At 45.1% G+C, this 15,499-nt stretch overlaps 1 protein-coding gene across 1 annotated transcript in view; it reads right to left on the reverse strand.

The window, feature by feature from the left end:
* pms2 (PMS1 homolog 2, mismatch repair system component) overlaps positions 1-15,499 on the reverse strand; it is a 44,448-nt gene that overhangs the window by 19,005 nt on the left and 9,944 nt on the right. The window contains exons 4-6 of the mRNA XM_070856679.1: positions 15,359-15,461; positions 5,933-6,116; positions 4,417-4,584 (exon numbers count right to left, since the gene is read on the reverse strand). Coding sequence (XP_070712780.1) covers positions 4,417-4,584; positions 5,933-6,116; positions 15,359-15,461 — 455 coding nt within the window. The remainder of the gene's footprint in view (positions 1-4,416; positions 4,585-5,932; positions 6,117-15,358; positions 15,462-15,499) is intronic.

Here is a 15,499-nt window from a genome sequence, read left to right on the forward strand (position 1 = left end):
TGACTGGAAGGATGTTTCCAGTGGGGTTCCGCAGGGCTCAGTACTGGGACCCATGCTTTTTGTGGTATATATCAACGATTTAGATTTGAATATAGGGAGTATGATTAAGAAGTTTGCAGATGATAGTAAAATTGGATGTGTGGTTGATAATGAAGAGGAAAATCATGGGCTGCAGGAGGTTATCAATCTACTGGTCAGGTGGGCAGAGCAGTGGCAAATGGAATTTAATTCAGAGAAGTGTGAGGTGATGCACTTTGGGAGGGCTAATAAAGAAAGCAGTAGGCCATTCAATAGTATAGAGGAACAAAGGGACCTTGGAGTGCTTGTCCACAGATCCCTGAAAGTAGCAGGCCAGGTGGATAAGGTGGTTAAGAAGGCATACGGAATGCTTGCCTTTATTGGCCAAGGCATAGCATATAAGAGCAGGGAGGTTATGCTTAAATTGTATAATACTTTGGTTAGGCCACCTGGTCGCCGTATTATAAGAAGGACATGATTGTACTAGAGAGGGTGCAGAGGAGATTTAGTAGAATGCTGCCTGGAATGAAGAATCTTAGTTTTGAGGATAGATTGGAAAGGCTGGGTTTGTTCTCATTGCAACAGAGGAGGATGAGAGGAAACCTCATTGAGGTGTACAAAATATTATGGAGCCTGGACATAGTGGATAGTAAGGGTCTATTTCCATTGGTGGAGGGGTCTATTACGAGGGGGCATAGTTTTAAGGTGGTTAGTGGAAGGTTTAGAGGGGATCTGAGGGAAGGCTTCTTTACGCAGAGGGTTGTGGGGATCTGGAACTCACTGCCCTCACCACTTTTAAGAGATGGTTGGATGGGCACTTGAAGTGCAGCAGCCTGCAGGATTACAGACCTGGAGCTGGTAATTGGGATTAGACTGGATGACCTTTTGTTGGACGTAGCAGATATAACGATAAGTACTGCAGGGAATAGAATATGGCCAGAGTGATCCCCTGGACTAGTTTCAAGCGCCTGAATGGGTCGGAGAGGAATCTTTCCAGATTTTTTCTTCCTAAATTGGCCTGGGTTTTTATCTGTTTTTTTGACTCTCCCAGGAGATCACATGGCTCCGGTTGGGGTGGAGTGTAGAATGTTTCAGTGTAAGGGGTGTCGTAGTTGTGGTGAGGCGGACTGGTTGGGCTGGGTGCTCTTTCCGTCATTATTCATGTAACCTATATGTAACCTTTAGGGCTGCTGACCAAGGGCCATGTGGCTCTTTGTCGGCCGTCTCGGACACGATGGGCCGGAATGGCCTCCTTCTGCGCTATATGTTTCTATTGAAAGGCAATATTGAATGTGCTTCCACCAGCTTTCCAGGCAGTGGATTCCAGATCACAACGACTCACTTCTCTATTTCAGTGCCGGTTATACTGCATTTACTGAAAAGCTCTCAATGTGGCAAGAAGCTCTGGCTGTGGCTAGTTATGTTTGGTGTGCATATACAGTCACATGGGTGGCAACATTAGGCATTAAAAAGTGTAGGTTAGTCCTACAAAATAAAAATACTAACATTTATACACCTTATCACAGTCAATTATTTTCGAGGATGCAATGACCAGTTCACAGCCAAACATGACAGCTATTCTGCACTAGCAATGTCCCCCAAGCAACCAGGAGATGAATGCCCAGTTAATCTGTTCCTTAGTGGTGTTGGATGAGGGAAGAATGTTGGGCAGTACACTGCTCTTTGAATAGTGCTATGGGATCCTTAAGTGTCCATCCGAACAGGCATACAGGATCTTGGTTTAATTGTCTCATCTGAGTGCAACAAGGAACACTCACTCAGTACTGCACTGGGTGTCAGCCTAGATTATCGGCTCAAGTCCTGGTGTAGGACACTTAATGAGCAAAACATAAATGAATGCTACCCAGCAGGCAAGTTGTGCGGTGCAACGTATAGAATATATTCCGTGGGTATGAAAGCGTTCAGCGTTTGATGAATTTTTGTATTGCTCAATGCTGCAGAACACAACACTTCCCATTTTACTCAAGCAAGTGTTGGCAGCAAGCTTTCCCAGCAAGGCTCCTGTTACAATGCTCCGAGCAACGCATCATTGGCTGCACGTTTGTGCCGTCTCCATTTCTCACACCATTAGTGCGTTGGCACAGAATGCATCATCATCATAGGCAGTCCCTCAGAATCGAGGAAGACTTGCTTCCATTCTTAAAATCAGACCTTAGGTGGCTGAACAGTCCAATACGAGAACCACAGTCCCTGTCACAGTTGGGACAGATAGTCGTTGAGGGTAACGGGAGGGTGGGTCAGGTTTGCCGCTCGCTCTTTCCGCTGTCTGCGCTTGGTTTCTGCATGCTCTCGGCGAAGAGACTCGAGGTGCTCAGCGCCCTCCCGAATGCACTTCCTCCACTTAGGGCAGTCTTTGGCCAGGGACTCCCAGGTGTCAGTGGGGATGTTGCATTTTATCAGGGAGGCTTTGAGGGTGTGCTTGTAATGTTTCCTCTGCCCACCTTTGACTCGTTTGCTGTGAAGGAGTTCCGAGTAGAGCACTGGCACAGAATGCAGATGAAAAGGCGACACTGCCAGCCCTGCTCCATGGGAACCGCCGCCTCCCTCTCCCCAATCGGTCGATCAGATTGTACAAATACGTCAGCCACACAGAAGCTGACAACTTGGCCCGTTTTACATTGGGAGTTAAAAGACTGCCTACGTGCAGCGACTGGGAGAGGGTGAAAGAAGCCAAGAGAGTGACTACCTCAGTCTGCAATCATGGTATTTGATGAATATGTTAACTTAGCTGTATTAAGAGGACTCCCCATCCTAATAATAGTCCTCCCAGTATAACGTACAACAACTTGTATTTATAAAGCACCTTTAATGTAGTCAAACGTGCCAAGGCGCTTCACAGGAGTATTATGAGATAAATAAAATTGACATCGTCACATAAGTAAAAATTAGCACAGGTGAACAAAAGCTCGGTCAAAGAGGTAGGTTTTAAGAAGTGTCTTGAAGGAGGAAAGAGAGGTAGAGAGGCGGCGAGGCTTAGGCAGGGAGTTCCAGAGCTTAGGGCCTAGGCAACAGAAGGGATGGCCACCGATGAATGAGTGATTATAATCAGGGATGCTCAGGAGGGCAGAATCAGAGGTGCACAGACATCTTGTGAGGTTGTGGGGCTGGTGGAGATTACAGAGACAGGGAGGGGTGAGACCATTGAGAGATTTGTAAACAAGGATGAGAATTTTGAAATCGAGGTGTTGCTTAACCAGCAGCCAATGTAGGTCAGCGAGCACAGGGATGATGGGTGAGTGGGACTTGGCATGAGTTAAGACATGGACAGCCGAGTTTTGGATCACCTCTAGTTTACGTAGGGTAGAATATGGAAGGCCAGCCAGAAATGCGTTAGAATAGTCAAGTCTAGAGGTAACAAAGGCATAGACGAGGGCTTCAGCAGCAGATGAGCTGAGGCAGGGGCAGAGATGGGTGATGTTACGGAGGTGGAAATAGATGGTCTTAGTTATGCTGCGGATGTGTGGTTGAAAGCTCATTTCAGGGTCAAATATGACACCAAGGTTACGAACAGTCTGGTTCAGCCTCAGACAGGAGTTGGGGAGAGGGATGGAGTCGGTGGCTAGGGAATGGAGTTTGTGGTGGGGACCGAAAACAATGGCTTCCGTCTTCCCAATATTGAATTGGAGAACATTTATGCTCATCCAGAACCTGATGTCGGACAAGCAATCTGACAATTGAGAGATCGTGGGGTGAGGTAAAGCTGGGTGTCGTCAGCGTACATGTGGAAACTGGCGCTGTGTGACAGGATGACGTCATCAAGGGGCAACATGGAGATGAGAAATAGGAGGGGGCCAAGGATAGATCCTTGGGGGACACCAGAGGTAACGATGCGGGAGTGGGAAGAGAAGGCATTGCAGGTGATTCTCTGGCTACGATTAGATAGATAAGAATGGAACCAGGCGAGTGCAGTCCCACCCAGCTGGACGATTGTGGAGAGGCGTTGGAGGAGGATGGAGTGGTCAACTGTGTCAAAGGCTGCAGACAAGTCAAGAAGAACGAGGAGGGAAAGGATGAGAGTCACAAAGGATGAGAGTTTGATAAGGGACTGCCTCCTGCTGCCAACCCCCCCCAAGTTCACCCTCATGGAGGATGCACCATAAGAATATAAGAAATAGGAGCAGGAGTAGGCCATTTGGCCCCTCGAGCCTGCTCTGCCATTCAATAAAATCATGGCTAATCTGATCTTGGCTTCAGCTCCACTTCCCTGCCCTCTCGCCATAACCCTTAACTCCCTTATCTTTCAAAAATCTATCCATCTCCACCTTAAATAAAGCATCAACATCACTTTGCACATGATTGAAGTGGACACACAGGGTGGAGGATGCTAGTGCAGCTGAAGGACCTGTGACCCGGGCAGGTGCACTATAAATATTTCACCTGCTTCGAACCGAATACAGCACTGATGTTTTCCTTCAATGTGGTGCAGCCACTGGTGCAGATAACAGGGTTTCTCTTTCCTTGTCCGACTTGATTGGTGCAATTTATCCGTATACTTGTAGAAATGATGCAATAGGCCTGCAGCACCTGTACCATTTTATTGTATTCCTGTTTTTAAGTAAAACAAATTTAAAACTTCAGATTTCTAATATTGCAACTTGAACACTCAACATATTTTTTTTAAATACATGATGAATATATTGCAATCAGATTTCATAGAATCATAGAAATTTACAACACGGAAGGTGGCCATTTCGATCCATGCCGGCCAACAGAGAACTATCCAGCCGAATCCCACTTTCCAGCTCTTGGTCTGTTGCCCTGTAGGTTACGGCACTTCAAGTGCACATCCAAACACTTGTTAAATGTGGTGAGGGTTTCTGCCTCTACCACCCTTGCAGGCAGTGAGTTCCAGACCCCCACAACCCTCTGGGTGAAGACATTTCCCCTCAAATCCCCTTTAAACCTCCTACCAATTACTTTAAATCTATGCTCCCTGGTTGTTGACCCCTCTGCTAAGGGAAATAGGTCCTTCCTATCCACTCTATCTAGGCCTCTCATAATTTTATACACTTCAATAAGGCCTCCTCTGTTCCAAAGAAAACAACCCCAGCCTATCCAATCTTTTCTCATAGCTAAAATTTTCCAGTCCAGGTAACATCCTCGTAAACGTCCTCTATGCCCTCTCTAGTGCAATCACATATTTCCTGTAATGTGGTGACCAGAACTGCACGCAGTACTCCAGCCTAACTAGTTCAAGCATAAGCTCCCTGCTCTTATATTCTATGCCTCGGCTAATAAATGCAAGTATTACGAATGCCTTCTTAACCACCTTATCCACCCAGCCTACTACCTATTTGTTGGAGATCAAAGTATCACAACTTATACTAAGAAAACGCATTTACGTGGCAGCTTGATAAACACGAGGGAGAAAGGAATAGAAGGTTATTCTGATAGAGTTCAATCAAGTAAAGCGGGAGGAGGCTCGTGTGGAACGAAAACACCGGCATGGACCAGATGGGCCAAATGGTCTGTTTCTGTGCCATACGTTCTATGTAATAAAACTACAAATGCTTGAAATTGAAACAAAAGCAAAAAAAATCAGAGAGATGCACAACAGGTCTATCAGTATTTGTAAGAGAAAAGATGGGTTCTTACTAAGAGTTCACACCCAAAATGTTAACGCTTTTCGGGTGCTGTGTGTATCCAGCAGTCTCTGTTTTTATTCGAGTGTTTAAATTCCAGCTACAACACATTTACTGGCAGTGAGCCAAACGCAGAGGGAATAAAGAACTCCATTTCCTGGACCACCTCACCTTCCAACTGAAGCAATGTGTATTGGAGATAGGTACCTACATTTGACCTAGGCTGTGCGAATTAAACATATAAATGTTTTATGTTAATTGCTTGGAATGGTTTTCATGAAATCGTAAAAAAAAAATAAAAGCAAACCCACCTTTTTAATGTTTCGCAGAAACTCTTTGTGCCTGACTGGAAGTGTGCAAAACAGCTGCTGAACATTAACCGTTGTCCCTTGCTGTCGAGGATGTGGCATCTTTTGGCTGATGCACCCGTTATGGTCGAACACCATGCGAGTTCCGACCTTGGCGGTTTTGTGACAGGTCACAACACAAAGGTCACTGAAGAAAAGAAAAGACTTGCATTTATATAGCACCTTTCATGACCATCGGACGTCTCAAAGCGCTTTACAGCCAATGAAGTACTTTTGAAGTGTAGTCACTGTTGTAATGTGGGAAATGCGGCAGCCAATTTGCAAACAGCAAGCTCCCACAAACAGCAATGTGATGATGATAAGATAATCTGTTTTTGTTATGTTGATTGAGGATAAATATTGGCCAGGACACCAGGGATAACTCCCCTTGCTCTTCTTCTAAATGGTGCCATGGGATCTTTAACACCCACCCAAGGGAACTGATAGAGAATTCAAACAGGCTGCAGACAGGCTGCAAAGTTGAGAAAACACAGACTCCATGTCTACGTGCTAGTGAGCACAGTGCATGAAGTCACCAATCAACTTGACATTTCAGGACCTTTGGCAGCGAGCCAATTAGGGGTTACGAATATATCAATTGAGCCAATAAGGTCAAAGAAGGAGAGTTCATTTCTGTAAATTGAGCCAGGTATAAAAACAGTCGTGTTTTGCCATGTGTTTCAGAAGGACAAAGGACCTGGCATAAGGCCAGAGCTTGTTGCTGCTGCTGGAATAAAACTACTTTAAATCTACAACCGGAGTTCGCATTTCATTGGAAATTAAGAGATCTAACAATTTTGGCGTCACGAACAGGATCGCTGAGGGAAGAAACTGAATTTTGGACATCGGACCTACATACTGAGGTAAGGACTCCTCTTTATAAAAGTCCTCGGTCAATTGTCTAAATTCACCTCCCCTTCTACGCGATTCCGAAAGCCTCCGGTTTGCGATCGGCTCGAGTTCCCATAGACGTCTAAACTTCGGCGGTGTGTTAGTTAATTCATCACCGACCCACTGATTCGGCTGGAAAGCCTATGACTCAAGACCCCAGCAAAGAAATTAGTAATATGGCAGCAGAAGAGCAAAGAATTGCCTACAACTGTTAAAGGTGGGCGGGCAACACCTGAGGTTTCGATAGATGAAATCCTCGAACAGTTGAAAGAATACATAGAGCAACAATTCGACTTATCTAAAACCTGTATTAAGATCGAACGAAAATGCGGTACCTCCAAAGGACAATAGTCCTTGGATGAGATCAAAAGGGTCTGGGGAAAAACGACCCGTATGAAAAATAAAGAACGAACCAGATGGTTCCTAGCTGTTATGGGACAGATCCAACAGCGGAATGAAATTATAACACGTTCCCAATATGATAGGGACCTGACCAGTACAAAGGACCAATTGCAAACGGTTTGTGAACAGCTGAGACAGAAAAAACTTGAACTTGAAAAGTCGGAAGCGGAAGTTAAAGATCTTAAAGGTGAAATTAAAGAATGGAAAAAATCATTAGGTCAACAGACAGTAATAGGAAAAGGAAACTGTATCGGTCAATTCCCAGGGTACCCATGTTTGGATAAATTAAAAGCGCAAACCCGAAGACACGACCGAGGAATAGATACGGATTCTGAGTCCTCTGACGATACAGGGTCGGAGGATGAAGAATTAGGGGTGCGCTTTGCCCTATTTAAAAAAAAAAACGAGTTGTAGTCAAATCAGAAGAGACTGCGGATGAGGACGGAACCAAAAAAACAAAGAAAAGGGTGTATGCAGAATACTTATTTCACGATCCGGCAGACCCAGAGAAAATTGATAAATGGTCCAAGGAGTTGCCCAATCCAAAGAAAGGGGGAGTGAAAACGTGAGACCAATTGGACCGCTTAAGAAATATATATCAACTTCATCTCTGGGACGGAGTGCAAATTTTGACCATAACGGTGCCAAAAACACAGGGAAGAAAATTGCACGACAAGGTAGAAGAAGCTTTGGGGCAGGATGAGCAAGAATTAAACGCAGGGTGGGAGGCGATTAAACATTGGCTGTAAGCCTTCAGTCCAGCTAAGACAGACTGGGGAAAAATTGCAGCCTGCCAACAGAAAGGAACAGAGGAGGTCCTGGAGTATGACGAGCGGTTTAGATGCACGTGGCTAGAACATTCGGGTATGAATAATACGGATGAGGAAATGGATGAACAAGTGTTTGGACCCCTGAAAGCAGCTTTCGTGGCAGGTCTAAAGCCAGAACTGTCCAAAATGCTTAAGGTAGTGTGACCGGACTGGGAAGGTAGGGGAACTACCTTTGCAGCGTTGGTGGATCGATGTAACCAATTAGGCAGGGATATGGGAGCTAAGGTTCGAACCCTGCAGGCTGTGGGATGGAAATCCCAGGATTCCGATAAACAGTCATTAGGAAAATTACCCGGAAAATGTCATTATTGTGGGAAAGAAGGTCACTGGGCCAAGACGTGCAGGGCAAAACAGCAAGGTCGTGGCTGGGGAAGAGGAAGCAGCCAGGGATACAATTCAGCCAACAAGCCAGGCTTGTCACAAGATAACGACCTCATAGAAGCATTTAAGCGACTGACAACAACAGAAGGAGTTTCTTGGGATAGCAAAAAACGATTAGAGCCCGCCCTGGCCCTCCTCCTCGCACTAATACAACAGAGGCGAGATGGGCTATATATAACTGTGAGGTTGGGCGATAAGGATGTGGACTGTCTTTTAGACATGGGCGGAATTAACATGCTTACCCCTACAATATGGAGACTTTTTGCCGTTGAATGGTAGGGCACGTACAGCCTATGGAGTTGGGGGCCATAAAATGGAAATTAAAAGGACAACACTGGTACTTATAGGGCTGGGTCCACATGAACTAACCACATCGGTCTGGATAGGCCCAGTAGATCAACCTCTTTTGGGAATGGACGTTCTAATCCAAGTAGATTCATCGTTACATTTCGAGGATGGTCGGGTGACATGGTCAATTAGAACGTTTGACCGTCAATTATAGGAGAGCTAACCAGTGTATTGATCAAAAAGCTCCTTTGGTCGCAGATCCCTCCACCATTTTTAATGCCCTCAAACCGGAACATAAATATTTCTCGGTTATAGATATGGCCAACGGATTTTGGCCGGTGCCTCTGGCACCAGAGGTTCGACAGTGGTTTGCTTTCACTGTCCAAGGACAATGGTATACTTGGACCCAGTTACCGCAGGGTTTCCACAACAGCCCTACGGTATTCCACATGGCTTTACAAAGCCATTTGCGAGAATTACCTCCCCTGTCATCCACAGTCATCCAATATGTAGACGATATCCTGCTAGCTTCAAACACGGAGGAACAGCATGAACAAGATTTACGAGCTTTGCTGGACCACCTTCAGTTGAAAGGACATAAAGCCAGCATCGACAAAGCACAAATATCCCAAGAAGAGGTTGTATACCTGGGACAAAAGATTTCACAAGGAAAGAGAGAACTTACCCAGGATAGAACTGCAGCTATTCGGGCTGCTAAAAAACCCACCACTATTCAGGAACTAAAATCCTTTTTGGGATTGTGTAACTTTAACAGAAATTGGATTGACTCCTTCACGCAGCTTGCTCAGCCATTGAATGATATCTTAAAGGGGAAACGTGCCTCTAAAGAAGCTATCACCCTCACTAAGGAACAGCAAGAGGCCTTCCTGAATTTGAAAAAGGCTTTGTGTTCGGCACCGGCTCTGGGAATCCCCGACAGTGGTAAGCCATTTACCCTGTTTGTTCATGAGAAAGAAGGATATATGACAGCTATACTGACACAAGAACATGGGGATCGGCAAAGACTTATTGGCTATTATTTGGCAAAACTGGATGCGGTAGCCCTCGAATGGGGAAGTTGCCTAAGGGCCATGGAAGCTACATGCCGAGCGGTAAGGATCACTGCGGGTCTAGTTCTCGACTGTCAAGCTGATTGTCAAGTGTCCCCACATTGTACACGCTTTGCTGTCTATGAATAGAATGTCTCAGGTGACGGCAGCTAGATGGACCCGCTGGACAGCAGTTTTGGAAGCTCCTAATCTCCATATCGTCCGGACCAGTCCGGTTAATCCAGCAACTATGCTCCCGATGTCAGAATCGAGGGAGCAAGAGGGGGGAGAATGTGAAGAGCATGACTACGTGGAGATTTTAAAAGAAACAGAAGAAGCAGCCTTAGTAGCAGAGGAGCCTCTACATAACCCAGACCTCATCCTGTTTACAGATGGTACCAGAAAAACAAGATGGGCAGTTGACAATGGTACCAGAAAAACAAGATGGGCAGTTACATCTTTATGAGGTAGTGGCAAAAGGATGTTTACCCTCAGGAACGTCAGCACAACAGGCCAAGTTACGGGCCCTATCAGAAGCATGTCGAATAGCAGAAGGACAGACAGCTAATGTCTACACAGATTCACGTTATGCTTTTGGAGTCGCTCACGACTTTGGTCTATTATGGCAGAAAAGAAGATTCCTCACTGCTGCTGGTACACCTATCCGAAATGGAAAAGTAGTCCGAGACTTACTAGAGGCCATACAATTACCTCAGGAAGTGTCCATCCTGAAGTGTAAGGCCCATACAAGGAAAATACCACGGAAGCACAGGGAAATGCCCTAGCCGACCAGGCAGCTAAAGATGCCGCCTCACAGGGCGCTCCCCCAGAGGAACCAACACAGATGTGCAGATTGAAAGCACTCAGGACTCTGACACGAGACCTTCAAACAATGCAAGGCGAGTTCTCCAGAGAGGAAAAATGGACATGGATTGAGGCAGGAATTAAGCTATGCGAAGGTGGTGTCTGGAGACAAAGAGTTACCAACAAGCCAGTCGCGCCACAAGCGCTTATGCCTTTTTTAGCCCAACAGATCCACTTGTGGGGACACTTGGCCTCACAACAGATGACGGCACGGTTCCAGAAAAGCTGGTGGGGTCGGGGGTTTAAAAAACATGCCCAGCTGGTGACAGACCGCTGTGTGGTCTGCCAGAAAAATAATTCTGGACCCATCACGGTAATGCCCCAACTGAGGCCCCCTGCCCGTCGGACCATTCCAGCAGCTGCAGGTTGATTATATATCTCTTCCTTCATGCCAAGGATACACTAACATTCTTGTCATGGTTGACAGATTCTCTAGATGGGTAGAAGCTGTCCCAACTAAAAGAGCCACAGCCAATCACACTGCAAAGGTCTTGTGTAAGGATTACATTCCCCGATGGGGAGTCCCGAGTAACATTGACTCAGATCAGGGAACACACTTCAGAGGTGCTGTCTGCCAAGAAGTCTGTAGGTTACTGAACATTACGTGGGATTTACACTGTCCTTATCACCCACAATCATCAGGACAAGTAGAACGAACAAATCAAACTTTGAAACAACGGCTTGCCAAATATCACCAAGAAGGAACACCATGGCCCCAGGCACTACCAATAGTGCTAAGTAGCATTAGGGCAACCCTGAACAGAACTATAGGTCTAAGCCCATTTGAAATTATAACAGGAAGACCCATGTCGCTGCCAGGAACTATTGATTTACGAAAAGCTGATGTTCACTTAATGAGTGACACTTTATCATGGAAACGTTTAAAATTCTGACGGGTTTAGACAGGTTAGATGCAGGAAGAATGTTCCCAATGTTGGGGAAGTCCACAACCAGGGGTCACAGTCTGAGGATAAGGGGTAAGCCATTTAGGACCGAGATGAGGAGAAACTTCTTCACCCAGAGAGTGGTGAACCTGTGGAATTCTCTACCACAGAAAGTAGTTGAGGCCAATTCACTAAATATATTCAAAAGGGAGTTAGATGAAGTCCTTACTACTCGGGGGATCAAGGGTTATGGCAAGAAAGCAGGAAGGGGGTACTGAAGTTTCATGTTCAGCCATGAACTCATTGAATGGCGGTGCAGGCTAGAAGGGCCGAATGGCCTGCTCCTGCACCTATTTTCTATGTTTCTATGTCTCTGTTTCTATACTGTCAGGACCTAACCAATGCTATTAGTTCTGTTTCCCGACAGGTATCGGCAGCTTAGGGTAATCCACCCGAAGGAGGACACATCATCATCCCGGGAGTCTGGGTCTATGTGAAAAAAAGTTACATAAAGAACCTTTGGGTGCCAAGTGGGAGGGACCTTATCAAGTGTTATTGACCACCCAGGCAGCTGTTAAAGTCCAAGGAAAGAAAGCCTGGATCCACGCCTTACACATTAAATGAGCACCCATAACTGAAGCTGAAATCTGATAAGGACAATTACTTTTTACCAAAATGTATAAATTTACTGTATTACTGACTGTAGGTATTCTAGGCATTTGCCTACTTCTTACTAGCCAACCCTCTGCACCAAAGGAAAATAGTAGAGTACCCAGGGAATTACATGTAAATACCTTTTTATATATGTCATACATTTATATCAAACAAAGTAACATTTCTGGTTGTTGGGTGTGTGCGCATATTCCTATTCACTCAAACGGAGGGATTCCCTTGAGGCCAGTTCCCTTGAATATCCCGGAAATGGCTGAGTGGATAATTAATCAAAACAAAACAGGCAATGCGTTTCAGGACACGGAAAACTGGGCACGTAAATGGAAGTCAGCAGGTTACAATCTGACTACCTTTGAAGGGAGGTACCAACTGTGCTACAATAATTCCAAACGGCCCCCATTTTTTGTTATCACAATGCAATGGGGATAGGAAGATCGGGGGAATCGGTCTGTCTGATTAGAAACATCAAAGGAGGCCAAAATATGGGGTATAGTAACTGCTTCCGGAATTATAATGTAATCAAGCCCCGGAACCGTCCAAACTGGGCCGATGTGGGAATTCCTAACGTAACGAGGATTCTGAATAAAACAGATGGAAAAGCCTGGACAGACCCCGGAGTGCTGCTGACAAAGAAACAGCTAACATTCATTGCCTATAATGGCACCTATTGGGTGTGTGGCCACAAGGCCTACCTTTGGCTGCCCCAGAATTGGACAGGATCCTGCTATCTAGCCTATATTGTGCCATATATGTATCACTGTCAGAACATCTACACCGTCCTAAGAAAGCTATCACAGAAACAGAGAGGTTCTGATCCCCAGGTATGGGACCGCCAAACTGGCAAGGGAATCCATTAACATGGCATCCGTTGTGGAACGGGTAGCCAATGATATTTCAGAGGTCCTAGTTAAAGTCAATGCAGAAATGGTAGCAATCCGCACAGTAGCCCTACAGAATAGACTGGCCCTTGACTACATTCTGGCTGAAAAGGGAGGTACTTGCGCCCTACTCGGAACTGAGTATTGCACATATATCCCAGATAGCTCCGAAGAAATTACCCACTTAGCGGAGCATATCCAAAAGGAAGTAGAAAAACTTAAGCAACCCCCATCATTCACTTTGTGGAGCGGAGCCACTGAATGGCTAGGTTCAATAGGAACTTCATTGGTGGAAGGTTTAATTCTATTCGTTGTAATTATTTTACTTTTATATTGTTTGTTTATGTTGATTAAATGTTGTTGCAACCAGGTGGTTTAGCTGCTGTCCCGCAGGTGACACACCTTGCAGGTCCCAGCAGACCGTCTGTACGTGGCACAGGGGTATGTTATGCTTAAGGAAAGGTTGTTTACTGGTTGAATTAAGATATTGATTTGGATTAAATTGGAATGAGGTTAATTAACCTACTAAAACCAGACTTCCATTGTGGCCACGATGGAATTCGGGTTGATGTAAATTTGTGTGGAAGCTACTAGTCCGGATATGTGGCAAAACACATCAACAAATTTTAGAAGGAAACTCCATTAACATGTATGAAATTATTTTGTAGAATGTTTAACCAGTGATGCCTGATGTTTTATGATTCAGTTTGTGAAAGAATCAAAGGGGGGATTGATAGAGAATTCAAACAGGCTGCAGACAGGCTGCAAAGTTGAGAAAACACAGATTCCATGTCTACGTGCTAGTGAGCGTATTAAGTCATCAATCAACTTGACATTTCAGGACCTTTGGCAGCGAGCCAATTAGGGGTTAAGAATATATCAATTGAGACAATAAGGTCAAAGAAGGAAAGTTCATTTCTGTAAATTGAGCCAGGTATTAAAACAGCCATGTATTGCCATGTGTTTCAGAAGGACAAAAGACCTGGCATAAGGCCGGAGCTTGTTGCTGCTGCTGGAATAAAACTACTTTAAATCTACAACCGGAGTTCGCATTTCATTGGAAATTAAGAGATCTAACAGAACAGGCATCGGTTTAACATATCCGAAAGACGGCACCTCCAACAGTGCAACGCCCTCTCAGCACTGTACTGGAGTAGATTTATGTGCTCAAGTTCCTGGAGTGGGACTTGAACCCACAACCTTCTGACTCAGAGGCAAGTGTGCTACCCATTGAGCCACAGCTGAAAAGAACAAAAGGACAAAGATAAGAGCACATTCCCAGTACAGCCCGATCCCTTCATTGGAGCTAAAAAAAACAAACATGGCAAAAGCAGTAGATTTAAATATGTATTCGCCAACTCCAGAATAGACTACTCTCACGGTTTTCTTGTTGGACTATCGTGCTCTGAAAATACTGTTCTTCTTGCTCACCACCCAAACAGACTCCTGGTCTCCCAATAAAAAAAGCCGTGCATTTCTATAGCGCATTTCATGATCTCAGGACGTCCCAAAGCACTTTGCAGCCAATGAAGTACTTTTGAAGTGTAGTCACTGTTGTAATGTAGGAAATATATTGAATTCAGAATTCCTGTCCTCATGTAAAAATCCCTCCATGGACTTGCCCCTCCCTAGATCTACAACCCTCCCCTCCCAAATGTTGCATGCCTATGATTCTGGCCTTCCATGCTTCGAGGCAGAGTTTTCAGCTATCTTGGAGTAGCTCTTTGGCTCTCCCTCAAATCTTTGCACCGCTCTGTCCTCCTTTAAAACACAGTTTGTAATACATTTCTTTGACCCAGCTCTCAGTCACCCCTACTAGCCCCTCACTTCCTGTCTTGGTAACTATCTTCATTACCCTATTTAGGAAGAGACTTGGTATAATTCTTATGTTAAAAGCACTATATAAACAGTAATCTGCTGTTTACAAATCAACGGTGCAATGCCTGCTGCATACTTGTGTCCGGTGGATGGTTCCTCCCCACACTCCTCGTTTAGGCTGTGGGTATCCATAAAACTCCTTCTGTCATATAAGACTAACCCCCCTCCCCCACAATTGGATAATATAAAGATATTTATGGCCAAGGAAGCATTGTTCACGACCTGTCAGACTGTTAATCAGCCTGCGAAACCTTCCATTACTTCACACTGTTCCCCAAGGGAAGAATGTGTAGATATGGAAACAATGGCTAATGCAGCAAATTCCATGTACACTGCAACATAACTGTTGATTTTGAAGGTGCTGTCACTATACCTCAGGGCACACAAGGAGCTCAGGGCTTCGCCTCTAAATCCAAAGGTCTCCACATGTAAGAGGTCGGAGAAATCTTGCAGCTTGGAAGTGTAATGCTTCAGTGCTTTAAAATAAATAAATATAATTTCGTAACATGAAAAA

The sequence above is a fragment of the Pristiophorus japonicus genome, chromosome 15 (assembly GCF_044704955.1).
Source record: "Pristiophorus japonicus isolate sPriJap1 chromosome 15, sPriJap1.hap1, whole genome shotgun sequence".
NCBI classification, from domain to species: domain Eukaryota; kingdom Metazoa; phylum Chordata; class Chondrichthyes; family Pristiophoridae; genus Pristiophorus; species Pristiophorus japonicus.